Source organism: Schistocerca nitens, chromosome 9 (assembly GCF_023898315.1).
Source record: "Schistocerca nitens isolate TAMUIC-IGC-003100 chromosome 9, iqSchNite1.1, whole genome shotgun sequence".
Lineage (NCBI taxonomy): Eukaryota > Metazoa > Arthropoda > Insecta > Orthoptera > Acrididae > Schistocerca > Schistocerca nitens.
In genome coordinates this window covers 389,223,095-389,250,965 of record NC_064622.1, presented here as the reverse complement: position 1 = coordinate 389,250,965, position 27,871 = coordinate 389,223,095, and the positions used below count along the sequence as shown (strand labels likewise).

The 27,871-nt window shown below is 43.0% G+C and overlaps 1 protein-coding gene across 1 annotated transcript; it reads left to right on the top strand.

Annotated features, from left to right (window-relative positions):
• Positions 1 to 25,901, top strand: LOC126203794 (uncharacterized). The gene is made up of 2 exons (XM_049938163.1): positions 1 to 893; positions 25,769 to 25,901. The coding sequence occupies exons 1-2, from the start codon at positions 63 to 65 to the stop codon at positions 25,796 to 25,798; spliced, it is 861 nt and encodes a 286-aa protein (XP_049794120.1). The 5' UTR covers positions 1 to 62; the 3' UTR covers positions 25,799 to 25,901.
• Positions 25,902 to 27,871: the final 1,970 nt, after the last annotated feature.

Below are 27,871 nucleotides of genomic sequence, written 5' to 3'. Positions count from 1 at the left end.
ATTTATATCACAGTACCGGGCCCCCCGTCTGAGGAGCGGGCAGTGCCAGAACGCAGTGCGCCATGAAGAGCTCGGCCAGGGCTTGCAGCCTTCTGCTGCTGACAATGGCCGCCGTCTCCAGCGGCCGCAACGCTGGAGAATACTTCGTGGAGGAGGAGTTCCAGTATTTTCCTTCTAGACCCGAAGATGCCCTCGTCTTTTTCATAGCCAATATCCCTCCCTTCATTTGTGAGCCCGGCAACGATCACGAATGCACCTCGGTAGGCCCCTTAGAGGCTGAGTTTTGTCTCAATCTGCCACGAGGGTACTCTCCCTACAAATGCTCGTTCGAAGGAAACGCAACGACAGACAGTAATTTCAACCTAATCAAAAAGAGCGCACCGCTTCTTTTCAATTTCAATGTGAGACATAGCGTAAAGTTTATTACGTACAGAATGTACTGCACTACTGATTCACCACTACCAGACGAATATTTCCGTCTGAGAATACAGCGCCCTCATGAGGACCATCCAATGAAATGTCTTCTCCAGCACGACACTGGAATGCTGTATCTCAGGTTTCCAGGATACCCGACCATCTATTGCCAAATTGTAACTGAAGAAAACAGTTACCAATTTGATAGGCGTTATCATTTTAACCTGCCGGGTATCGCTGATGACCCACTCAAATGCGCGTTCCGCGTGTATTCGGAGTTGCCTCTAGCGGTCACGCAAACAGAGGAACAGATGTACCGGTCTCTGATTAGCGGACTTCCCAGTCGCAAGGATGGCACTCGCCTGCGTGTCGTATGCTCCCGCCACGACACGTCCAATGGGACGCCACACTTTCAGCTACTGTTGCAGAGTGACGTCACTTACGACTGCAGTTTCCCCGACGCTGCTTCTAGCTATCCGGTAAGTCTTTTGTTTTTATTTTCGTTCTCTCTGAGTTCTCACGTCAAACAGCAGCTTCATTCGAGATACACAGTGGAAGCAGTCCTCCATTTTGAAGAAACCGTTCCCACATTTGCCTCTAAACTCTTATCCAGTTTGTGAATCGAATCCGGATGTCATGCTTCCCGTAACCAGTCGCCATACCCGTTTGGCTCCTGAAGCATTCCATCTTGATTGACATCAATACTCATCCCAGGGTTCTTTACTAACTTGTGAAATACTGTGGGAACACATTGTCCCATCGCGGAAGTACCCCCCCTGCAGAGGAACGTTGGCAGTAGGGACACGGTAATACTACAGATGCTTCTTGGTATCGAGTACTTTCAACTGTTGTTGTTGTTGTTGTGGTCTTCAGTCCAGAGACTGTTTTGATGCAGCTCTCCACGCTGCTCTATCCTGTGCAAGCTTCTTCATCTCCCAGTACCTACTGTACCCTACATCCTTCTGAATCTGCTTAGTGTATTCATCTCTTGGTCTCCTTCTACGATTTTTACCCCCCACGCTGCCCTCCAATGCTAAACTGGCGACCCCGTGATGCCTCAGAACATGTCCTACCAATCGATCCCTTCTTCTAGTCAAGTTGTGCCAAAAATTTATCTTCTCCCGAATTGTATTCAGTTACGTGATCTATCCAACTAACCTTCAGCATTCTTCTGTAGCACCACATTTCGAAAGCTTCTATTCTCTTCTTGCCTAAACTATTTATCGTCCATGTTTCACTTCCATACATCAGTTATTTTGCTCCCCAAATGGCAAAACTCATCTACTACTTTAAGTGTCTCATTTCCTAATCTAATTCTCTCAGCATCACCCGATTTAATTCGACTACATTCTACCATCCTCGTTTTGCTTTTCTTGATGTTCATCTTGTTCCTCATTACAAGACACTGTCTATACCGTTCAACTGCTCTCTGTTTCTGACAGAATTACAATGTCATCTACAAACATAAAGTTTTTCATTTCTTCTCCCTAGATTTTAATTCCTACTTTGAATTTTTATTTTGTTTGTTTTACTGCTTGCTCAATATAACATCGTGGCTGTGCTGCAACCTTTTCTCATTCCCTTCCCAACCACTGCTTCTCTTTCATGCCTCTCGAGTCTTATAACTGACATTTGGTTTCTGTACAAATTGTAAATAGCCTTTGAATTTTAAAGAGTATTCCAGTCAACATTGTCAAAAGCTTTCTCTAAGTCGAGAAATCCTAGAAACGTAGGTTTGCCTTCCCTTAAGCTATCTTCTAAAGTAAGTCTTAGGATCAGCATTGCCTCACGTGTTCCAGCATTTCTACGGAATCCAAACTGATCTTCCCCTTAGTCGGCTTCTGCCAACTTTTCCATTCGTATGTATAGAATTAATGTTAATATTTTTCAGCCGTGAATTATTAAACTGATAGTCCGGTAATTTTCATACCTGTCAACACCTGATTTCTTTGCGATTGGCATTATTTGTTCTTGAAGTCTGAGGGTATTTCACCAGTCTCATACATCTTGCTCACCAGACGGTAGAGTTTTGCCAGGGCTGGCTCTCCCTAGGCTATCAATACTTCCAATGGAACGTTGTCTACTTCCGGAGCCTTGTTTCGACTTACATCTTTCAGTGCTCTGTCAAACTCTTCACGCAGTATCATGTCTCCCATTTCATCAGCTACGTCCTCTTCCATTTCCATAAATTGTCCTCAAGTACATCGCCCTTGTATAGACCTTCTATATACTCCTTCCAACTTTCTGCTTTCCCTTCTTTGCTTAGAACTGGGTATCCATCTGAGCTCTTGATATTCATACAAGTGGTTCTCTTTTCTCCAAAGGTATCTTTAATTTTCCTGTAGGAAGAATCTATTTTACCCCTAGTGATATTTGCCTCTACATACTTACATTTGTCCTCTAGCCATCCCTGCTTAGCCATTTTGCACTTCCTATCGATCTCATTTTTTGAGACGTTTGTATTCCTTTTTGCCTGCTTCATTTACGGCATTTTTATATTTTCGCCTTTCATTAATTAAATTCAGTATCTCTTCTGTTACCCGTGGATTTCTACTAGGTCTGGTTTTTTTACCTAATTAATCCTCTGCTACCTTCACTATTTCATCTCTCAAAGCTACCCATTCTTCTTCTACTATATTTCTTTCCCTCGTTCTTGTCAATCGTATCCTAATGCTCTCTTTGAAACTCTGTACAACCTCTGGTTCTTTCAGTTTATCCAGGTCCCAATTTCCCACCTTTTCGCAATTTCTTCTGTTTTAATAAACAGTTCATAACCAATAGATTGTGGTCAGAGTCCACACCTGCCCCTGGAAATGTCTTACAGTTTAAAATCTGGTTCCTAAAACTCTGTATTACCACTATGTAATCTATCTGAAACCTTCCAGTGTCTCCAGGCATCTTCCACGTATACGACCTTCTTTCATAATTCTTGAACCAGGTGTTAGCTATGATTAAGTTATGCTCTGTGCAAAATTCTACCAGGTGGCTTCCTCTTTCATTCCTTACCCCCAATCCATATTCACCTACTACTTCCCTTCCTTTCCTACTATCGAATTCCAGTCCCCCATGACTATTTTCGTCTCCCTTCACTATCTGAATAATTTCTTTTACTCATCATACATTTCATCAATCTGTTTTTCATCGGCGGAGCTAGTTGGTATATAAACTTGCACTACCGTGGTAGGCGTGGGCTTCGTGTCTATAATAATGCGTTCACTATGCTGTTCGTAGTAGCTTACCCGCGCTTCTATTCTTTTAATTCATTGTTAAACCTACTCCTGCATTACCCCTACTTGATTTTGTATTTATAACTCTGAATTCACCCGACCAGAAGTTTCGTTCCTCCTGCCACCGAATTTCACTAATTCCCACTATATCTAACTTTAACCTATCCATTTCCGTTTTTAAATTTTCTAATCTACTTTCCCGATTAAGGGATCTGACATTCCACGCTCCGATCTGTAGAATTCGTTTTCTTTCTCCTGATAATGACGTCCTCCTGAGTAGTCCCCCTAGTGCCCCCCCCCCCCCCCTTTCGGAGATCCGAATGGGGGACTATTTTATTTCCGGAATATTTTACCCAAGAGGACTAAATCATCATTTAACCATAATTTAAGCTAAATGTCCTCGGGAAAAATTACGGCTGTAGTTTCCCCTCGCTTTCAGCCATTCGCAGTAACAGCACAGCAAGGCCGTTTTGGTTAGTGTTACAAGGCCAGATCAGTCAATCATCCAAACTGTTGCCCCTGCGACAACTGAAAAGGCTGCTGCCCCTCTTCTGGAACCACAGGTTTTCTGGCTTCTCAACAGATACCCCTCCGTTGTGGTTGCATCTACGGTCGGCGATGTGTATCGCTCAGGCACGCAAGTCTCCCCACCAACCACAAGGTCTATGATTCATGGGGGTACTTTCAACTAATATGCATGATTATTCGCTCATATCCAGTTGATACTTTTACTCATGTTAGTACCTTGTAATGATTTATTACATTGTTGGTACTTACCACAAACTTTTATCCACATAACAGCAGTGTAGTAGAGGCAACAAAAGTTGAGCTACACAAGCAAATAGAACACAGATTCGGACAAAGTCAACATAATTATTTGGCTGGAATAACATGCTTGCTTTACCCAAGATTGAAAACTATAGATACCCAAGATTCAAAACTATATATTTCCAAGATCCCAAAGTTGTGCTGTGACAATATCTACTATAAGGCGTTTATCATCAAGTAATCTTGCTGCTACAGTTGGCACCAGCAGATGCGAAGCGGACAGTGAATTTTTTCTTCAAATGGTACATAGATTTAGGAGTTATTATTAGACTTTAGTACACATTAGTCAAAAGGAGAATGGTGAAACAGTCACCTAAATGTGTAGTACAATTTTTTAGAGCGTTGGGAGGAGTGACAGTTTTATTACACTTAGTCGTGGAAGCTAGCGAATTGGTGTCTGATAATTGAAGCCACATCCCTTCCAGCATTTCTTTTCAAAGACAGGTAACGCGTTATCAAAGTCTCGTAATAGATATCAGCGAAATGACTGAAAAAAATGTTGTATTTGAATGACTGCACCGAGGAAGAATGTGAACTTTAGTTGAGATATATTTTACTTACTTTGGGAGCTGTTTTTTGTTGTACTTTTCAGTCCAAAGACTGGTTTGATGGAGCTGTCTATGATAGTCTGTCATGTGCGAGCCTCCTCATCACTGAAATCTACTGCAACCTGCATCCTTTTTAACCTAATTACTATAGTCATACCCAGGTCTCCAACTCCCCCCCCCCCCCTCTCTCCCCCCCCCCCCCCCACCGTTCCCCCCACACTTCTCACAATTCTTTGATGCCTCAGGATGTGTCATTTCAACCGATCCATTCTTTTACTCAAGTTCTGCCATAAATTTCTTTTCTTCTCGTTTCGATTCAATGACTCCTCATTGGTTCAAAAATGGCTCTGAGCACTATGGGACTTAACTGCAGAGGTCATCAGTCCTCTAGAACTAAGAACTATTTAAACCTAACTAACCTAAGGACATCACACACATCCATGCCCGAGGCAGGATTCGAACCTGCGACCGTAGCGGTCGCGCGTCTCCGGACTGATGCGCCTAGAACCGCTCGGTCACCCCGGCTGACCCTCATTAGTTATTCGAACTTTTAATCTCTTTTTGTCTGAACTGCTTACTGTCCACATTCCACGTATGTACAAAGCTACAAACTATATAAATATCCTAGAAGAACTTAGTAATCCATAGATGTCAGTGATTTCCTCTTTTTGGAAATTCTTGACTTGGTATAGCAAACCTGCACTTTATATCTATTCTTCTTCTCTACTTCGGACGTAGTTATTACGTTGCCTACATACGAAGGTCGTTCAATAGATAATGCAACACTTTTTTCTGGAAAGCAGGTTGATTTTGTGCAGGATTCCAATATACCTTATTATTCCCCACTCTTTTGGCTGCAAAACCCTATTTTTCAACATACTATCCCTTCAATGCGACAACCTTATACCACCTTACAGGGAGGGCTGGTTCAAACGGCTCTGAGCACTATGGGACTTAACTTCTAAGGTCATCAGTCCCCTAAAACTTAGAACTACTTAAACCTAACTAACCTAAGGACATCACACACATCCATGTCCGAGGCAGGATTCGAACCTGCGACTGTAGCGGCCGCGCGGTTCCAGACTGTAGCGCCTTTAACCGCTTGGCCACCACGGCCGTCTACAGGGAGGGCCTGTAGGCGCGCATGGTACCACTCTATTGGGCTACTTCGGAGTCAACGTCTTTGCTGTATCAATAACCTCCGCCCATCATCCACCTACCGCTAGATGCAGAGCGCAACATTCACTGGGCCAAACAGATGGAAGGTACGTAGGCGGCGGGGAACCCAATGGGCACACCTTTGAGTACCGCAACTGATGAAATGACTGAGTCTGCACTACCAACAAATACAGCCACTTGTGCAAAGAAGTGTTTAATTGTGATGCGTCGATCACCTCGAATGAGAGTCCACAAATTACAAGATCGTTGGTATGCAAGAGATAGACAATTTGCGCGTCGTTGTTGGGACGATAGACTACTCGCCCAATGATTCACCGTGCTTCTGTTCACTGTGTCCGTAGACTGCAAAAGCCTATGAGTAGCTGAAATGCACTGATTTTCTTCTGAAAGAAACTCATGACAGCTCTCAGCTTGGAACGCATCTCCGTTATAGATGCCAATCTGAAGGCCACTTATAGCGCCACCTCCGACCGGAACCTCATGAAACTATAGGGGATGAAGACGGAATATTCAACGATGTCCCACCACAAACTTCGCAGTTTTTCAACCGAGACTGGCCGAGAAAAAATTTGTTGCATTACTTCTTGCATGCCCCTCGTCACTAAACTCACATACCACTTCTAATGCCGTATCTCCTAATCTAATTCCCTCAGCATCACCTGACTTTCTTCGACTATACTGCATTATCTTTCTTTTACTTTTGTTAATGTTCATCCTACAATCTTCTTTCAAGACACTATCCATTCCGTTAAACTGCTCTTCCAAGTCCTATACCGTCTTGACTAAACTATTTTCCATTGCTCAACCTCGAATTTTTCATTCCTACTCCCTAAACTTTAATTCCCTTATCAATCTTTTTCATACACTGAAGAGCCAAAGAAACTGGTACATATGCCTAATATTGTGTGGCGCCCCCACGAGCACGCGGAAGCGCAGCAACGGGAAGTGGCAAGGACTCGACTAATGTCTGAAATAGTGCTTGAGGGAATTTACACAATGAATCCTGCAGAGCTGTCCGTAAATCCGTTAGAGTACGAGGGATTAGAGATCTCTTCTGAAGAGCACGTTCCAAGGCATCTCAGATATGCTCAATAATGTTCACGTCTAGGGAGTTTAGTGGCGAGAGAAAGAGTTTAAACTCAGAAGAAGGTTCCTGGAGCCACCCTTTAGCAATTATGAACGTGTGGGGTCGCTCATTGTCCTGCTGGAATTGCCCGTCGGAATGCACAATGGACATGAATGGAAGCAGGTGACCAGACAGGATGGTTACGTACGAGTCACCTGTCAACAGTCATATCAGGGATCGCATTTCACTCCAACTGCACACGCCCCGCACAGTGACAGAGGTACCACCAGCTTGGACAGTCCCTGCTGATATGAAGGGTCCATGGATTCATGAGGTTGTCTCCATACCCGTACACGTCCATCCCTTCGATGCAATTTGAAACGAGACTCGTCCGACCAGGCAATATGTTTCCAGTCATCAACAGTACAATGTCGGTGTTGAGGAGCCCAGGCGAGGCGTAAAGCCTTGTGTCGTGCAGTCACCTGCGGTACACAAGTCAGCCTTCGGGTCCGAAATCCCATTTCGATGATGCTTCGTTGAATGATTCGCACGCTCATAGTTGTTGACGGCACAGCATCAATTTGCGAAAAGGTTGGACTTCTGTCATAGAGAACGATTCTCTTCAGTCGTCGTTGGTCCCTTTCTTGCAGGATTTTTTCCCGGCGCATCGATGTCGGAGATTTGATGTTTTACCGCATTTCTGATATTCGTGCTGCACTCGTGAAATGGTCGTACGGGAAAATCCCCACTTCATCGCTATCTAACAACTGGGCCAGACACTTGTCTTAAATAGGCGTTGTCTACTTCAGTGCCGTACTCTTCCTGTTTACATACCTCTGTATTTGAATGTACATGCCTATACCAGTTTCTTTGGCGTTTCAATGTATTTACATAACGTGCGGACGCTTAAGTCTGTGGGTCGTGCACCATCTCGTACTTCGAAACAGTGGAAGGTCTTCTACCATGGAACGCATGACATTTCATAATGAATTGAGTTTCTTTAGTGTTTCTACAATATTCCCTCTATTGAGAATGGAAATATGTGTGAATTTTCAAAGTGTTTTAACTTTTAAATGAGTTTTGATAATATTTCTTCTTGATTTCACTTTGTGATTACTGGTGTGTAGTTGAGTAATAATGCAACTCATAGACTGTTAAATACAATAGTAACTTACAGACTGTTAAATACAATAGTAACAAAATTTTCTCAATTATAACACTTTCAGATTTAAATAGGGTTTTTATTTCTAGGCACATAGCCATGTTATATCTTGGAACAGTGTTTCACATTTGGGAAAACCTTAATTTTCCGGAGTAATTTTGGTAATTTCTGAAAAAGACTGCATCACACACGAAGTGAACACTATCGAAAATGGAATAAGAAAATGTATTTAAGTTCTATTACAGCCCTGACTAGAAACGAAATTCTGTGAAGTGTTCCAAGGCAAAACACTCTCCTGTAAATCACGTAAGCTTCCCAAACCGCCGCGCGGGATTAGCATAGCGGTCTCAGGCGCTGCAGACACGGACTGTGTCGCTGGTTCCGGCGGAGGTCCGAGTCCTCCCCCGGGCATGGGTGTGTGTGTTTGTCCTTAGGATAATTTAGGTTAAGTAGTGTGTAAGCTTAGCGACTGATGACCTTAGCAGTTAAGTCCCATAAGATTTCACACACATTTGAACATTTGAACTTCCCAAACCGCGCAGCAGTACTCCAAAATAGGACAGACAACCGTTATGCAGGTAGTCTGTTCAGGAGAAGTTGACTCTTCTGAGCGTTCTGCCGTAAACCGCAATCTTTGGTTCATCTTCCCCATAAGTTATTCTACACGATTTTCCCAATGTATCTTCTTCGTTACTGTAACTCTAGAAATTGAACTGAACTGACAAATTTTGAATTTGTGTGATTTATCGTGTAAACTAAATTTAATAGATTTTTCTAGTACTAGCTTGGATGAACTCAGGCTTTTCATTATGGCTCAGCTGCCACTTTTTGCACAGTGCAGATACCTTAACCAAATCATTGTGTAATTAGTGTTGATATTCTAATAAGGCAAGGGACAGCCTCATCTGCAAATAATCTAAGAGGGTTGCTCAGATTGTCTCCTGAATAGTTTGTACAGTTTAAAAACAAGAAACGATGTGTCGTTCGGGTGTCTTACCAAGGGAATGTCACCTGCCCCTTTTAAGTTGTAAACAACAGTAACAGTTGCCATGTGTACGGAGCTTGGTGAGAAGTGGGATCCCCCGTTTTGCTGTTCGTACCTAGGCCAAAAGAGTGATGTGCTATGAATCCGTACGAGAATCAAACCAAACAGCACCTCTGTGCTCACAGTAGGCATGGTACGCAGGACTCACTGGATACTTAAACGTCATCAACAGGGCCTCATAGGTTAAGGTAGGCACACTTGTGTCAGCTAAAACACTGTGGTGTCGACCATCGGAGCTTGTGTATCGTTAACGCTGGCAGTTGTTCTGAGGCACGACAGTGACCACGAAATAAGAATTTCGTGCATCTCGCCATTTACTGCAGTGGCCACGTTGAGACACACTTAAAACGGCGCAAGAACACTGTTAAGAACGCTGTGCACGAGAAGCGAAAAATCCTGGATTGCTGCTGTACCTGGTCCTAATTTTCATGTATCGTCTAACATTTATAGGAATGCATTCGCAGCAATAAGTGACCAGAACCACGGAATTCTCATTTCGTACCAACATATATTTCTGTATTTCTTCACAGTGCTTAGGAAAACGAAGTAAAGCTGAATGGGGTTCAGAGAAGAGATATGAAACACGTTTCTCTCAGAAATGAATCTACTGTGTTCACCATTAATGGTTTGTGGGCCACGGCTTTTTTGATAAAAGTGTTTTTTGTAAGTGACTATGTGAGTGTGTAAATTGGCCAAAATAACAGGAAGATATCAAAAAAGATTATTATATTCCATTTTTTCCCACACAGTCTTATAAAACTACAACAAAAACAATATAATTTACTACGAGATCTTAAATTACGAAACCTTAGGTCAAAGTGACAGTGTTATGAAGGTAAAATGCAGTCTGGAGTAAAGTCATTGTGCATAATCTGATTTTAAAGTAAGTACTATGCTTCAGCTCTTGTGGAAGTTTTACTACGATTAATTTCGCAAATTCTCTTCATTATAAACACCGATTTCGTCGTTGGCCATTTTCAGATGAAAAGCTTCCCAAGTAGCACAAGAATAAAATAAAATAAATAAAGAGTGATTTTAGTTCCACTAACATTTCTGTTATTTTAATAAGAAAAAATCAGTATGCATTATTTGTCGTTATTTTATTTTCCTTTCATTCTTATTACATTTATAGTTGTAAAATTTCAATGAATGCAGGTCAGTTTTTAATGAAAACTTACGTGCTTTTTTACATTTGTTATTTCGTGGTGTATAATTATTTATATCAGACATGATGAAGCCTGCGGCCTATCTTGTTTGTGTGTGATTACACAGGGTGTTTCACAGTTCTTGTTGCAGGCTCCTAGGGGTATAGAGCGATGTAGTAGACAAAGTTTTGAAATAGAGCCCATGACGGGAAATTCACTTTTTGGATGTAAAGTATGTTTGAACATCGTATCGCCTCCAAATCTGCCGCTTCACGGGGTGCCCACAGCGAGACAACGAGCTCTGACAACAGGAGTCTGTGCCATTGTGCAGTGTTCCGAGAACTCGTCGTCGGGTTCTCTTCTACGTGACGGAGGACTTCCTCATCAAAGACGGGAGAGTGATGCGTCCGCGGATCTCAACAGTCTGCCGTTCTTGTTGCGGAGTCACCGGTTTCTAGTAGTCACTGCTGTACTCGGACAGAAATAATATGTGACGTCTTAAATGCAACAGGTACTGACGACGGCACTCTCTTATTACAGAGATGAGGAAGATCTGAAAGTAATCGGATCTTCAAATTGATTTTATATCCAAACGCAATATTTGCTTGTGAAAAATTTATCTGCAAAGTTCTGTCTACACCCCGAGGAAGCCTGTAATAGGCTTTGCCAAATATCCCATAAATAGATGGTAGTACCACGAACAGTACGTTCAGATCGTGTTGTGTGCGTGATGTACAGAAAAACTTACAACAGGATACATTTTCTGTTGAGTGGCGGGATAAATTGGTAGTTCTGCACATTATACCTGCATTACTCATAGAAGCTATACAAATGTGAATTGTAGTCTATTACATTTGTTGTGATGCGGTCATTAAACGTAGTTCTTTTATGTTTTCTATAACAGATATGAAGATGTTTATCTTTAAAACCGGTAACAATAGAACGCGGTGTCAAAAAGAATCATTCGAATAGGTACATCTATATTTCTGAAACTACACTCATGCTCATAAATTAAGGATAATGCTGATACATGGTGAAACAACGCGCTGATGGGCGGTTTGCGGGTTTAAATCACCTCGCGGTATGACCATGCGGTGCATTTGACCTGTGGTCGTCGCATGATGGCGCTGGCAGGTGTCCACATACGCAGAGGTGTGTTGGTGCATGTCGGAGTACGGTGCAGCGAGTAAGTGTGCAGACATTTCAAGACGTGCTAATGGTGACTGTGTGTTGAAAATGCCTCAAAGAACACATAGTGATGACGTTATGAGGGGTAGAATACTAGGGCAACTGGAGGCCAGTTAAACACAGCAGGTCGTAGCACGGGACTTCCGTGTGCCACAAAGTGTGATCTCAAGATTATAGCAACGATTCAAGCAGACAGGAAACGTGTCCATGAGCTACGGTACGGGACGTCCACAGTGTACAACGCCACGAGAAAACCGATATCTCACCGTCAGTGCCCACAGACGACCACGGAGTACTGCAGGTAGCCTTGCTTGGGACCTCACCGCAGTCACTGGAACAGCTATCTCCAGACACACAGTCTACAGACGACTGAACAGACATGGTTTATTCGCGCAGAGACCTGCAAGGTGCATTCCACTGACGCCTGGTCACAAGAGAGCCGATAAAGCCAGGTGTCAAGAACACAGTACATGGTCATTGGAACATTGGTCCCAGGTTATGTTCACGGTCGAGTCCAGGCACAGTCTGAACAGTGATTCTCGCCGGGTTTTTGTCTGGCGTGAATCAGGAACCAGATACCAACCCCTTAATATCCTTGAAAGGGACCAGTATGGAGGTCCTGGTTTGATGGTGTGGGGTGGGATTACAATTGGTGCACGTGCACCCCTGCATGTCTTTGACAGAAGAACTATAACAGGTTAGGTGTATCGGGACGTCATTTTTCACCAGTATGTCCGCCTTTTCAAGGGTTCAGTGGCTCCCACCTTCCATCTGATGGATGATAACGCACGGCCGCACCGACCTGCCATCGTGGAGGAGTACCTTGAAACAGAAGATATCAGGCGAATGGAATGGCCTGCCTGTTCTCCAGACCAATGTGCACTCCGTGTGCATACCGGGGGGAGTCATTCCAGATGTGGAAAGGGTCCTTCCGGATGCCATGAAGGGTACAGGGTGCACCCATCTGCAGGTGGTCGCTCATGTCGGCACCAATGATGTGTGTCGCTATGGATCGGAGGAAATCCTCTCTGGCTTCCGGCGGCTATCTGATTTGGTGAAGACTGCCAGTCTCGCTAGCGGGATGAAAGCAGAGCTCACCATCTACAGCATCGTCGACAGGACTGACTGCGGACCTTTGGTACAGAGCCGAGTGGAGGGTCTGAATCAGAGGCTGAGACGGTTCTGCGACCATGTGGGCTGCAGATTCCTCGACTTGCGCCATAGGGTGGTGGGGTTTCGGGTTCCGCTGGATAGGTCAGGAGTCCACTACACGCAACAAGCGGCTACACGGGTAGCGGGGGTTGTGTGGCGTGGACTGGGCGGTTTTTTAGGTTAGATGGCCTCGGGCAAGTACAGAAAGGGCAACAGCCTCAAAGGGTGCGGAGCAAAGTCAGGACATGCGGGGACCAAGCAGCAATCGGTATTGTAATTGTAAACTGTCGAAGCTGCGTTGGTAAAGTACCGGAACCTCAAGCGCTGATAGAAAGCACCGAAGCTGAAATCGTTATAGGTACAGAGAGCTGGCTTAAGCCAGAGATAAATTCTGCCGAAATTTTTACAAAGGTACAGACGGTGTTTAGGAAGGATAGATTGCATGCAACCGGTGGTGGAGTGTTCGTCGCTGTTAGTAGTAGTTTATCCTGTAGTGAAGTAGAAGTGGATAGTTCCTGTGAATTATTATGGGTGGAGGTTACACTCAACAAGCGAGCTGGGTTAATAATTGGCTCCTTTTACCGACCTCCCGACTCGGCAGCGTTGGTGGCAGAACAACTGAGAGAAAATTTGGAATACATTTCACATAAATTTCCTCAGCATGTTGTAGTCTTAGGTGGAGATTTCAATTTACCAGATATAGACTGGGACACTCAGATGTTTAGGACGGGTGGTAGGGACAGAGCATCGAGTGACATTATACTGAGTGCACTATCCGAAAATTACCTCGAGCAATTAAACAGAGAACCGACTCGTGGAGATAACATCTTGGACCTACTGATAACAAACAGACCCGAACTTTTCGACTCTGTAAGTGCAGAACAGGGAATCAGTGATCATAAGGCCGTTGTAGCATCCCTGAATATGGAAGTTAATAGGAATATAAAAAAGGGAGGAAGGTTTATCTGTTTAGCAAGAGTAATAGAAGGCAGATTTCAGACTACCTAACAGATCAAAACGAAAATTTCTGTTCCGACACTGACAATGTTGAGTGTTTATGGAAAAAGTTCAAGGCAATCGTAAAATGCGTTTTAGACAGGTACGTGCCGAGTAAAACTGTGAGGGACGGGAAAAACCCACCGTGGTACAACAACAAAGTTAGGAAACTACTGCGAAAGCAAAGAGAGCTTCACTCCAAGTTTAAACGCAGCCAAAACCTCTCAGACAAACAGAAGCTAAGCGATGTCAAAGTTAGCGTAAGGAGGGCTGTGCGAGAAGCGTTCAGTGAATTCGAAAGTAAAATTCTATGTACAGACTTGACAGAAAATCCTAGGAAGTTCTGGTCTTACGTTAAATCAGTAAGTGGCTCGAAACAGCATATCCAGACACTCCGGGATGATGATGGCATTGAAACAGAGGATGACACGCGTAAAGCTGAAATACTAAACACCTTTTTCCAAAGCTGTTTCACAGAGGAAGACCGCACTGCAGTTCCTTCTCTAAATCCTCGCACAAACGAAAAAATGGCTGACATCGAAATAAGTGTCCAAGGAATAGAAAAGCAACTGGAATCACTCAACAGAGGAAAGTCCACTGGACCTGACGGGATACCAATTCGATTCTACACAGAGTACGCGAAAGAACTTGCCCCCCTTCTAACAGCCGTGTACCGCAAGTCTCTAGAGGAACGGAGGGTTCCAAATGATTGGAAAAGAGCACAGGTAGTCCCAGTCTTCAAGAAGGGTCGTCGAGCATATGCGCAAAACTATAGACCTATATCTCTGACGTCGATCTGTTGTAGAATTTTAGAACATGTTTTTTGCTCGAGTATCATGTCGTTTTTGGAAACCCAGAATCTACTATGTAGGAATCAACATGGATTCCGGAAACAGCGATCGTGTGAGACCCAACTCGCGTTATTTGTTCATGAGACCCAGAAAATATTAGATACAGGCTCCCAGGTAGATGCCATTTTTCTTGACTTCCGGAAGGCGTTCGATACAGTTCCGCACTGTCGCCTGATAAACAAAGTAAGAGCCTACGGAATATCAGACCAGCTGTGTGGCTGGATTGAAGAGTTTTTAGCAAACAGAACACAGCATGTTGTTATCAATGGAGAGACGTCTACAGACGTTAAGGTAACCTCTGGCGTGCCACAGGGGAGTGTTATGGGACCATTGCTTTTCACAATATATATAAATGACCTAGTAGATAGTGTCGGAAGTTCCATGCGGCTTTTCGCGGATGATGCTGTAGTATACAGAGAAGTTGCAGCATTAGAAAATTGTAGCGAAATGCAGGAAGATCTGCAGCGGATAGGCACTTGGTGCGGGGAGTGGCAACTGTCCCTTAACATAGACAAATGTAATGTATTGCGAATACATAGAAAGAAGGATCCTTTATTGTATAATTATATGATAGCGGAAGAAACACTGGTAACAGTTACTTCTGTAAAATATCTGGGAGTATGCGTGCGGAACGATTTGAAGTGGAATGATCATATAAAATTAATTGTTGGTAAGGCGGGTATCAGGTTGAGATTCATTGGGAGAGTGCTTAGAAAATGTAGTCCAGCAACAAAGGAGGTGGCTTACAAAACACTCGTTCGACCTATACTTGAGTATTGCTCATCAGTGTGGGATCCGTACCTGATCGGGTTGACGGAGGAGATAGAGAAGATCCAAAGAAGAGCGGCGCGTTTCGTCACAGGGTTATTTGGTAACCGTGATAGCGTTACGGAGATGTTTAATAAACTCAAGTGGCAGACTCTGCAAGAGAGGCGCTCTGCATCGCGGTGTAGCTTGCTCGCCAGGTTTCGAGAGGGTGCGTTTCTGGATGAGGTATCGAGTATATTGCTTCCCCCTACTTATACCTCCCGAGGAGATCACGAATGTAAAATTAGAGAGATTAGAGCGCGCACGGAGGCTTTCAGACAGTCGTTCTTCCCGCGAACCATACGCGACTGGAACAGGAATGGGAGGTAATGACAGTGGCACGTAAGGTGCCCTCCGCCACACACCGTTGAGTGGCTTGCGGAGTATGAATGTAGATGTAGATGTAGATGTAGACCTAAACCCCATCGAGCACGTCTGGGATACTCTCGGTCGACGTATCGCTGCACGTCTTGAAATCCCTAGGACACTTCAGGAGCTCCGACAGGCACATGGGAGGCTATACCCCAGCAGCTGCTCGACCACCTGATCCAGAGTGCGCCAACCCGTTGTGCAGCCTGTGTACCTGTGCACGGTGATCATATCCCATATCGATGTCGGGGTACATGCGCAGGAAACAGTGGCGTTTCGTAGCACATGTGTTTCGGGATGCTTTCCTCAATTTATCACCAATACAGTGGACTTACAGATCTGCGTCGTATGTGTTCCCTATGTGCCTATTCTATTAGCGCCAGTTGTGTGTTGTGCCCCGTTGTGTGGCACCACATTCTGCAATTATCCTTTATTTTTGAGCATGAGTGTAATAGACATATACAATGAGCGAGAAACTCGGGAAGTTTTTTTTCCATACCTTTCCATAGGTGTTGAATATGCCCCCCCCCCTCCCCACCCTTGAGATGCATAGCATATGTCAATGCGGTATTCAAATCGTTCCCACACTGCAGCGAACATGTCTTGAGTTACAACTTCCACAGCTGCTGTTATGCGATGTCTCAGTTCATTCATTGTTGTTGGTAACGGAGGAACATAAACAGAGTATTTTATAAACCCCATCAAGAAATAATCACATACAGTGAGTTCTGGCGACTTTGGAGGCCAGCAATATTATCCTCAATACTGCCAAGAACGAAATTACAGAACTCCACAGGTCGTTGTTGTCAATAATTTTTTTCTGGGTTTGTGACCGCATCGTCATTGTATAAAACTACCGATGTTTCGGTCACTGTTGCAAATGACCTTGCCGGCCTGTGTGGCTGAGCGGTTCTAGGTGCTTCAGTCTGGAACCGCGCCACTGCTACGGTCGGAGGTTCGAATCCTGCCTCGGGCATGGATGTGTGTGATGTCCTTAGGTTAATTAGGTTTAAGTAGTTCTAAGTTCTAGGGGACTGATGATATCAGATGTTAAGTCCCATAGTGCTCAGAGCCATTTGAACCATTTGCAAGTGATCTTCTTCAGGATGATTTTGTTTACTGCGATCACAAGCCCGGAGACATTTTATTGACCGTGACAATGGATGCGGAAGCCTACGTTATTGTTTGTCACCTTCACGAAGAGCATGCAGTAGCTGAATATTGTATAGTTTCATGTGTAAACGTCGACACAACGCACGCCAGGCGGACATCAGGGGCACGTTGAGCTGTTGAGCTGCACGACGAACGGATTTCTGCGGACTCCCTGTGAAACTATGGCGGATGAATTCGATGTCTGTGTCACACACACGGGGACGGCCCGGCGATTTGCCTTCACACAAACAACCTACCTCTCGGAATTGTTCATGCCATCGTCTAATGCTGCGTGCTATAGAAGGATCCACACCATACCTATTACGAAAGTCACGATGAAGAGTTATTACTGACGCGCACTGTGCAATACGTAGAACACAAAACGCTTTATATTGTTCCGACACCATTTTTACTGGAACTGAAATGGGCGCACACTGTTGCTACCTAGCGGGAACACGTAAAATTCGAGAGTTTGCTTTTTCCAACAGTACGTTGTTGACGCACATCTCAAATAACAATTTTTCTTAAATCGGACGTTTCTTTTTCATACGCCCTGTAATGAAGTGCATATGCTATCACTGACTGAAACTAATCGTAGAAAAACATTATTAACACAACTACGGAAAACACTAAAACTGAGTCTAGAGTGAAATACTTTTGGAGCTAAGGTCTACTTCGAAATACACTTACTTTAAACAACAAGCGTTTAAAACAGGTTTCATCCTTCAGCTATTTAGGGATCGGAGACAGTAGTAAAAATCTAGATGCAAAACAGGTTATAACTGCTGTAATATGTCTGCACCATTCACAACGTGTTAAAACATAGGAGTAGACAGGTTGCAAGACTAAAATCACACAAACCTGTGGAACACGCGGTACTTCTTGACGATAGCGTGGCTCTCTCCTCGCTGACAGGATGTGCTCTTTGCCTGCGTTTTTACCTTACATACACTGCTGGCCACCGTAAATGCCACACCAAGAAAGACAAGAGGTAGCACAACAAAATTTATTTTGTAGATAACATGTTGACCAAGTATCAAATGATTACGTTTACAGACGTCTGTGACATGTGGTTCCTGCCAGAATCAGTAGCCAGAGTAGCCGCCATTGTTGGAGATCACCGCTGCCACACGTCTCGGCATTGAGTCAAAGAGACGTTGGATGTGTTCTTGGGGTACAGCAGCCCAAGCAGCTTCCACACGTTGCCAAAGATCATCTGGTGTGGCAGCTGGGGATGTAATCTGGGTCACTCGTTGAGCAACCATGGACCACATGTTTTCTATCGGCGAAAGATCCGGAGAGCGAGCCGGCCAGGGAAGCAATTCAATCTGGTTATTGACGAAGAACCTTTGGACAATGCGTGCCACGTGTGGTCGCGCATTATCCTGTTGAAATATGGCTGTGGCCGAGCCCTGAAGGTAAGGAAGGACAACTGGCTCCAGCACCTCGGATATGTAGCGCCGGCTGTTTAAAGTACCGGCAATGCGTACTAGAGGCGTGCGAGAGTAATATCCAGTACCGCCCCATACCATAATACCCGGTGCAAGACCAGTGTGGCGGTGCATAATGCAGCTGTCCAGCATCCTCTCTCTACGGTGTCTCCACACTCGAATCCGACCATCGTGGTGCTGAAGACAGAAGCGTGCCTCGTCAGTAAAGACAACGTCATTCCATTCTGCCGTCCACATCCGTCTGTCATCACACCATTGGCGACGGAGACGTCTGTGGTTCTGCGTCAATGGTAGACGAAGCACTGGACGTCTTGCGGACAGACCACTCTGCTGTAAACGGCGTCGAATAGTACGAGCAGACACTGGATGATGCGTTACAGACGCAATGTGCTGTGCTATGGTTCGGGATGTCACTGAGCGATCCGTCTCTGCCATGCGCACAATTTGCCTATCAGCACGTGCAGTGGTGCACCGAGGTGAATGCGATCGACCACGTCGGTCCGTCGTACCCTCCTGCATCCAACAGTCACATATCCGCATTACAGTTTGGTTTCGTCCAACACGACTAGCGATTTCTCTGTATGATAATCCACAATCTCAGTAAGCCACTATCCTTCCTCTGTCGAACTCGGATACTTGGTCAAAAGATGTTCGCTGTTGTCTACGAGGCATAACTGATCGTCTTGTGAAACAACCACAAGGTAAACACACGTGCCGAACGTACACTCGTCGAAATTGCCAAGTCTTAAATGGCGCTATGAGGTGGCGCCACAGGCGCGCGTGATGTGCGTCTGTGTTGAAATTCTAATCAGTTGCATATCTCATCGCTGCAAACTCATGGTGTAAATTTCACTTGATTCGGATGCTTCCTTCAGGGCGTTGCATTTACGGTGGCCAGCAGTGTAGTAGTACACACGAGTAACTTAGGCTACCAATGGACGACAGCGCTAAACAGTTCGAATGTGTTGATTTCACACACTTTTCACGTTCTTGTATCATCCCGACAACGAGTTAAGCGAATCGGTCTTTTATAGACTCATCACCCGCTCATTATCAGAAACTAAAAGCAACGCCTTGATGATGTAACCATCTTTCTATGTCCCTCGCGTCTTTACCATTTGGTTGCAGTTGTCCACTGATGATACTGTGCGGTGCTGATGTTCTACGCCTATGATTCTTCCCAGGATTTTTTTTTCTAATATGTCTTTTATGAAGTTGTTGTGTTAAACTAGATGCCCAAATAATTTACTTCATACATAATTTTGAGGAGGTGATGATTTACACTTTGCAAAAATTGCTGAAAAATCATGGTGGCACACAGCTATATTAATCAGTTTATTGCATAACCAGTTTTAGTCATTACAGGCCACATTCTGGTGTTTACACTCAGCGGAACACTAAATTAAATCACAATGAATCATTACAAAAACAATCGTAAACATAATACTCAGCGTTATTAACTACTGAGAAATTACACTGCGGAAATGTCGTCGGGTATGCGGCAACTCATAACCAACTACAAGCCATCATGGCTTAAGCCAACAGCTCCGTTGCAATGGAAATCTGGAGCACATACAGTGTCCAGTAATACTGTCGTGAGGCACTTGACATTATAAACGTGGCATGTAATTCTCAGTAATGAGTAGATCGTCAAAAGTGTCATACTGGCAGGAAGAGATGCTCTATGGATCCAAAGAGTACTTTTTAATAATAAATTAAAGGTGTCACTGGATCTATGGTACCTTATTATTGTTGACACAATGGCAAAATAAGAACGAGTAAGTGGAAACATGAAGGCAAGTGACGAACGGTCACTGTGGACTACAGCTTTGTACAAAACAAAATGTTTAGAAAGGATGAACACACTCTGCAGACAATCATCTAACATCCTTTTATAAATAACTTTCCGAGCATTGATGTGATCTTACATCATTATTCATATATTTATTAGGGTAGTTGGAAACATGAAGACAGTATTACATCAACATAATGGCTGAAAATCCCATGTTGTCAAAACCTTAAAAATATTCTCCATACGATCTATGGTCATAGCAGAATACAACAAACATAAAATGCCAGGAAGAGTGAACACACCGTATTGAGCACCAAGTAACAAATTTACATAACCAACATACAAAACATTATGTGTCTTACTTACTTCATGGTTTATGTAAAGTACAATCAACCCTAAGTCAATTGTGATCTTAAGTAACCTAAATTAAACTTCAAGGCTTGAGGAGAATGAAACTGAATAGCCATGTACTAAAAGTGAACCCAACATATGAAGGCACAGACCTTGTAACCGTTTTATGGTGACATTAGCTCATAAGTATAAGTACAGGAGTTGTCACACATCTGAATAAGATTTCACAATGCAATTTCTCAGTAGGTTATAAATGCTGAGTACTATATTTACTGTTGTTTTTGTAATGACTCTTTGTTTCTTATTTTGATTTTTCGTTGTATACATACACCTGAAGATGGTCTCTTGATGATTTAAACTTGTTGAGCAACAAATTAATTAATACACTGTGTGCAACAATGATTTGTCGAGAATTTTGATTTCATTCTCTGTGTCATGTTTATCGATGCACATTTTATAAAAAATATAAAGCAACACTCCAAATCGCAATTTATTTTCGGCCTATGGAGGTAACTTGTTTTGGTTATAATAACCATTATCAGATGAAGATTCCAGATGACAGTATGATTTGAGTCGCTTTGTGATGGATACTTCATGGTTTATGCAGCATCCACCCATAATCTCAAGTGCTTTCTCTCTTTAATTTCTTTTGGTATTTTTTGTAGCAATTTTTCGGTCTAAAACACTTTTGTGTATCTTCTCCATATCTAAATCTCTGTTACCGTACTTCTAATTTTTCCTTTTCTGTTTCACCAGAATCCATACTTCACAATCATACTTAAAATGCTCTAACAAAATCACGCAATGAATTTCTTTGCTGTTCCTGTATGAAAGTGGGTTTCTGTTGATAAATGACTTTCATTTCCAAGGCTAGCTTAAGCAATGCAATCTTATTGCAATGAATTCCACCTTAGGTCGCTCCAAATGTTAACTTCTAGGTATTTTACAGTATATTCTGTTTCTATCGATTTGTCGCTAATAGTGTAATCGCACATTAACGGATTCCTTCATCTCTTCACCCACAGTACGTTACATTTATTTACGTTCAAGGTCAACTGCCAGTCTTGTACCGACGATTATTCCTCTGCAGCTACTCCAGCAGTTCGTACAGACTTCTGACATTGCTACATTCTTATAGACAACCGTATAATCTGCGAAGAGCGACGTGGAGCTTGAGATGTCATCCGCCAGATTATTTACACTCTTCCTTGAGGTACTGCTCATGCACGAAAACTCATTTGCATTTCTTACCTCGTTTCCTTTAGTCGTTTGTTCGATTTACCTATTAGCATATTTTAGACTTTTGTCATTATGGTCAGTTTATAGTTGTCCAAGACATTAGATACAGCTTTTAACAAAAATTATGTTCTTTTACAGGATTTGCTAAAAGTATGACATATCAGCAAATCGAATACAATATATTTCCTACCTTTAATTTTGATACATTTGGTAGCGCTTTTCTTTGTTTGTATCATAATTTCTAGCAGTTGAGACAACGAAGACATCATTAGACACGGAGCTCAGACAAGCAATGGGAGAAGGGGGAAACTGAGCTAGACGGCAGGACAATAATCAACGAAATCGCCACTCTATTGGCGTGCCTTCGTTCACAGAAACAGGGGAAAAGGAATTCTAGGTGGTCCGACGGAGATATGAATCCTGCTCCTGCACAGTAAGCGTCCATTGCCTTAACTAACTGACCTACCGTGTACTCACTCGGCATACCACTTATGGACTTAATACCGAGGACTTTTATTTAAGCAAATCATTCTACAAAGAAGATGGCAATCAAGAGATACGACGCTGTATTAATTTCGGGAATTCGTCTGTTTTAGCAAAATAAGCTTAAAAGCACTAACAAGCATTACTTTGTCCGGGATGAAGGTAGTTCAGCCTGAACTCAGGGCTGCCACATCTACGTACGACTTTCATTTTTAACGATTCATACTTTGGAAGAAAAATTTTCTTTGTGTCTCACACATTATTCAGTTTATATTCCATAGGCTACTCTTCATTGTTATACCAACTATGGGTATCTACATCTGCGTCTATACTCTGAAAACATTATGAAGTACATGGAAGAGGGTATTTTCTTTCTACCGCTTACAGCAATAAACGCCACAAATAATATATAGAAAATACACTCCTGGAAATTGAAATAAGAACACCGTGAATTCATTGTCCCAGGAACGGGAAACTTTATTGACACATTCCTGGGGTCCGATACATCACATGATCACACTGACAGAACCACAGGCACATAGACACAGGCAACAGAGCATGCACAATGTCGGCACTAGTACAGTGTATATCCACCTTTCGCAGCAATGCAGGCTGCTATTCTCCCATGGAGACGATCGTAGAGATGCTGGATGTAGTCCTGTGGAACGGCTTGCCATGCCATTTCCACCTGGCGCCTCAGTTGGACCAGCGTTCGTGCTGGACGTGCAGACCGCGTGAGACGACGCTTCATCCAGTCCCAAACATGCTCAATGGGGGACAGATCCGGAGATCTTGCTGGCCAGGGTAGTTGACTTACACCTTCTAGAGCACGTTGGGTGGCACGGGATACATGCGGACGTGCATTGTCCTGTTGGAACAGCAAGTTCCCTTGCCGGTCTAGGAATGGTAGAACGATGGGTTCGATGACGGTTTGGATGTACCGTGCACTATTCAGTGTCCCCTCGACGATCACCAGTGGTGTACGGCCAGTGTAGGAGATCGCTCCCCACACCATGATGCCGGGTGTTGGCCCTGTGTGCCTCGGTCGTATGCAGTCCTGATTGTGGCGCTCACCTGCACGACGCCAAACACGCATACGACCATCATTGGCACCAAGGCAGAAGCGACTCTCATCGCTGAAGACGACACGTCTCCATTCGTCCCTCCATTCACGCCTGTCGCGACACCACTGGAGGCGGGCTGCACGATGTTGGGGCGTGAGCGGAAGACGGCCTAACGGTGTGCGGGACCGTAGCCCAGCTTCATGGAGACGGTTGCGAATGGTCCTCGCCGATACCCCAGGAGCAACAGTGTCCGTAATTTGCTGGGAAGTGGCGGTGCGGTTCCCTACGGCACTGCGTAGGATCCTACGGTCTTGGCGTGCATCCGTGCGTCGCTGCGGTCCGGTCCCAGGTCGACGGGCACGTGCACCTTCCGCCGACCACTGGCGACAACATCGATGTACTGTGGAGACCTCACGCCCCACGTGTTGAGCAATTCGGCGGTACGTCCACCCGGCCTCCCGCATGCCCACTATACACCCTCGCTCAAAGTCCGTCAACTGCACATACGGTTCACGTCCACGCTGTCGCGGCATGCTACCAGTGTTAAAGACTGCGATGGAGCTCCGTATGCCACGGCAAACTGGCTGACGCTGACGGCGGCGGTGACAAATGCTGCGCAGCTAGCGCCATTCGACGGCCAACACCGCGGTTCCTAGTGTGTCCGCTGTGCCGTGCGTGTGATCATTGCTTGTACAGCCCTCTCGCAGTGTCCGGAGCAAGTATGGTGGGTCTGACACACCGGTGTCAATGTGTTCTTTTTTCCATTTCCAGGAGTGTATATTAAAAGTAAGAAGAAAACTGCTTTTATTTGCATCGGAATTAAAATGAAAAAAATATTACGAATCCAAGAATGTTTTCAAAATCGGCAAAGGTAATGCTTTGTACTCAAAGCAATATTTTCTTAAAATACAGCGCGTTAGAAAAAAAAATGAGAAAGCTGCGGAAGATGGCAACACGAACAGTTTTTCTGTATCATTATTTGTTATACGTAATTGGAGCCGTAAGGACTAGGAGAGTCCCGCTTAAAACATCGCTGTGTCTATGCACCACAGTTGTCTGCAGTCCGTTGCAAGTTCAAGTTATTGGCCTTTAAGAGTTCTCAACGTGTCTCAAGTGTATGTTGTCAATATTTCATATGCACATTTCACAAAAAAATCTCTTTTGACAGAACGTGAAGATAAAAGGAGATGGTAATATTTCGTTTGTAGATTCACGTATAGAACATTTCAATCTACTGTGTGTTTTTTGAACTACCACCGTAAAGAGGAATCTTATCACAAGAGAATTTATGTACTTTCCAGAGATGGACTGAAGTAATTTTTAACTGTTAAATGGCCTGTCATAGGACAGAGGGTAGTTTCTGCCAACCTTAAGATAGCATTTTGTAGAGTTTCTGAAACGGTAGTTAGCAGTGAGGAGTGCAATCCTGGGTTGGGTGGGGATACCGCTTAAAAGTTTAATGTTGCAGTGAACAACTTAAATTTTACGTTGATCAGGTAACAGAACATTAATGAAATATTGAGTAATATTTTAAATCGCAAAGATGAGAATACGTAAAGGCAGCAGCAGGTGTCAGAGAAACTGGGGAGATAGGATAACGTATGAGGTAAAGAAAAGGTGAACACATGAGCACGTATATAACTTTTGACAAAATACAAAAATTTTCAATAATAGTTAAACTTTACTTAAGATGGTTGGTTTATCAACCAACTAACCTTTTACAGTAAAAGTATAATGAAGAAAATAGGAACTATTACATATAAATTTATACAAGAATATAACGTGTCTCATATGACCACACCACCTTAATTGTTTTATCATTAATAAAAATTTTAGATCTAATATTCGAATAATGTATTCTTATTATATAAGTTATATTATTACATCCTTCTTCTCCATTATTAATAAAGAGAAATTAACTATACTAATTTATTTATACAATTTATACATTAACGTGACACATTGACTACACAACAAAGCGTACATACATACATACATACATTAATCCTTATTCCAAAGATCATGAATACGACATTTCGTAGTGATGTGGAACGTGTCACTTTAACATAAGCTTCCTTTACACAAATTAATTAATTAATTAATTTTTTATTACATAATAAATATATTTAAAATAATCCAGCTACAAATTCAATGGCTTTTGCACCACCTAGGTCAGCAGACTGAAGCTTCAATAAGTTTTGATCTGTGTGACCTGCCTGTGTTCTGTACCTTTGTAAGTTTGTTGTTTCTCTGTTCCAGTCGCTGCCCAAAAACAGGCCACAAGACTGAAAGCCAGGTCGTTCATGGAGGCAGAAGACAACAAAGCAGGAACACTTACGAAATTAAAATATTTTATACTGTTACAATAAATATGAATAATTGATCTTCAGAATTTGTGTCACGTAACTTTATTACCCATTTAAACTTCCTTCTGCGGGGCTAATTCCATAGTTGTACACTAATCAATACGCTTTCTAGAAGTATATGATTTAGGTAAGTGCACTGTACATTAACAGGGAACCAAGATAAATCAATAAATATACAACTCCGGTGATCAGCATTATCCAGAAGATAAATGTTTATTACAACTACCGATTGCCTTCAGTGTTCCACAGCTGATCGAAGGAAAGGAGAATGATTCGGACTTAACGTCCTGTCGATGACAAGATCGTTAGAGATGGAGTGCAAGCAACGTTTGGGGAATTGTAAGAACAGACGTCGGCTGCGCCGTTTCTCAGGGACCACTCTGACAAGTGCCTTGAATAGTTATGAAAAATCACGGAAAACCTGAATCTGCATATCCGTATGGTCTTATGTACCACCGTCCTCCAGAGTGCGAGATACCATCACTCACTGAGTAGTTACTGTGGACCTCACCTATCGTCTCCTCTTTTATCAGTGATGCAATGTCCTGTCGTGATGAATCTCCAAGCTGTCATGTCCAAAACACCTTTTCATCTTCTCCATTTAGTTTCCTGGAATATCGTAGTTCTGTCATCGTATCCTCTCTTTACATTTGCTATCTATTTCCATCACTGTCTTCAGGAATGGTTTTCGTCTTATAAACTATTTTTCCTTTGCGCCATATAAACGAGTAATATTTGAAATCTGATGAAGGTATGCTACGTATGATGAAAGACTTGCCTCGGGACAGACACGCTACGATTGTGATGGCACTATGTGGTTAGTAATACGATAAACATCGGGATACAATGGAATTTTCTATTAGACTGAATCAGCTTCATTCAAATGCCTACGCCTCTGCGCATCTTGATCTTTTGAAGTGTCAGACCTAGTGGCTACTAAACATCATCATTGTTTGCAGACTCTTTTATCATAAACATACTATATGGGCATCCACATGAGTTCGTAAAAATAGATCTGCAGGTTCTATTTGATTCATCTACCTGAAACATATGAGATCATGAAATAAAATTAATATGCTAATGAGAAAGATTACTACAGTAATTGCAGACACCAGTAATCTCGGATAAAATTATTGTTCCATAAATCAACATGTACCTCGTAATACAAAGAGACCTGAAACAAAAGTGAGTGGCCAGAACAGTATGTCGTCGCTTCCTCAAGCCTTGTTTGTTTTCTTAAAATAAAAAATAAATATATCAATAAGAAACAGAGACTGCTTTTTACGCTTAATTCTTATTGACTTCTGTATTTGCTGTGAGTTATAGACTCTGTGATTAAGAATTTCTTCGAAGTAATAAGCTAATAAAGAATAAAACATCTTTTCATATGATATGCTTCAGAGTCCTTTATTACTTTTCTATTCCTCTCTATTCTGTCTGGACAACCAACATTTAACAGTTTTCTGTATTATTTCGTTTCCTCCTCCCTCGTTAAGATCCAGAATCGTGAGTTTTGCATGATAATCATTATGAGAACTTCTGATGAAATGCCTTCATAGTCACCTGTATTAAACACTCTCACACATTAAACTCTGCGCTGCTTCAACGTGCGTGCATAGAAAGAGAGAAATATGCTAAATCGTACACTAAAATGTGATTCCACTTTTATCCCTCTCCATGGTCCAATATTAATGAAACTTGCATGCCGTTACTTGAAATATGAATTCTCCGCATAAATTTCAAGTCAATATCTTTTATACATACAGGCAATTCTTTAAAGTAGAACGAAAAACCACTACGAGTTACAAATTTTTACTTTTTGTCCATCCGATGACTAATTTCAGGCCGATCATCATAACAAAGTCAAAATGGCATTTCCGAAGATGTTAAAAATCCCGAAATCAATGTTTTCGATGCATACGATTACCTGCATCAACTGTAAATATTCATTGCACGTTTTTGACATCTTGGGAAATGCCATTTTCGGCTTTTTTAC

What these genes read in the sequence shown, in the direction of transcription:
- LOC126203794 (XM_049938163.1), top strand. Translation starts at nt 63, where the DNA reads ATGAAGAGCTCGGCCAGGGCTTGCAGCCTTCTGCTGCTGACAATGGCC. An exon ending in ACGCTGCTTCTAGCTATCCG is followed by an intron (nt 894 to 25,768) that starts GTAAGTCTTTTG and finishes TCTCTGTTCCAG; the next exon opens with TCGCTGCCCAAAAACAGGCC.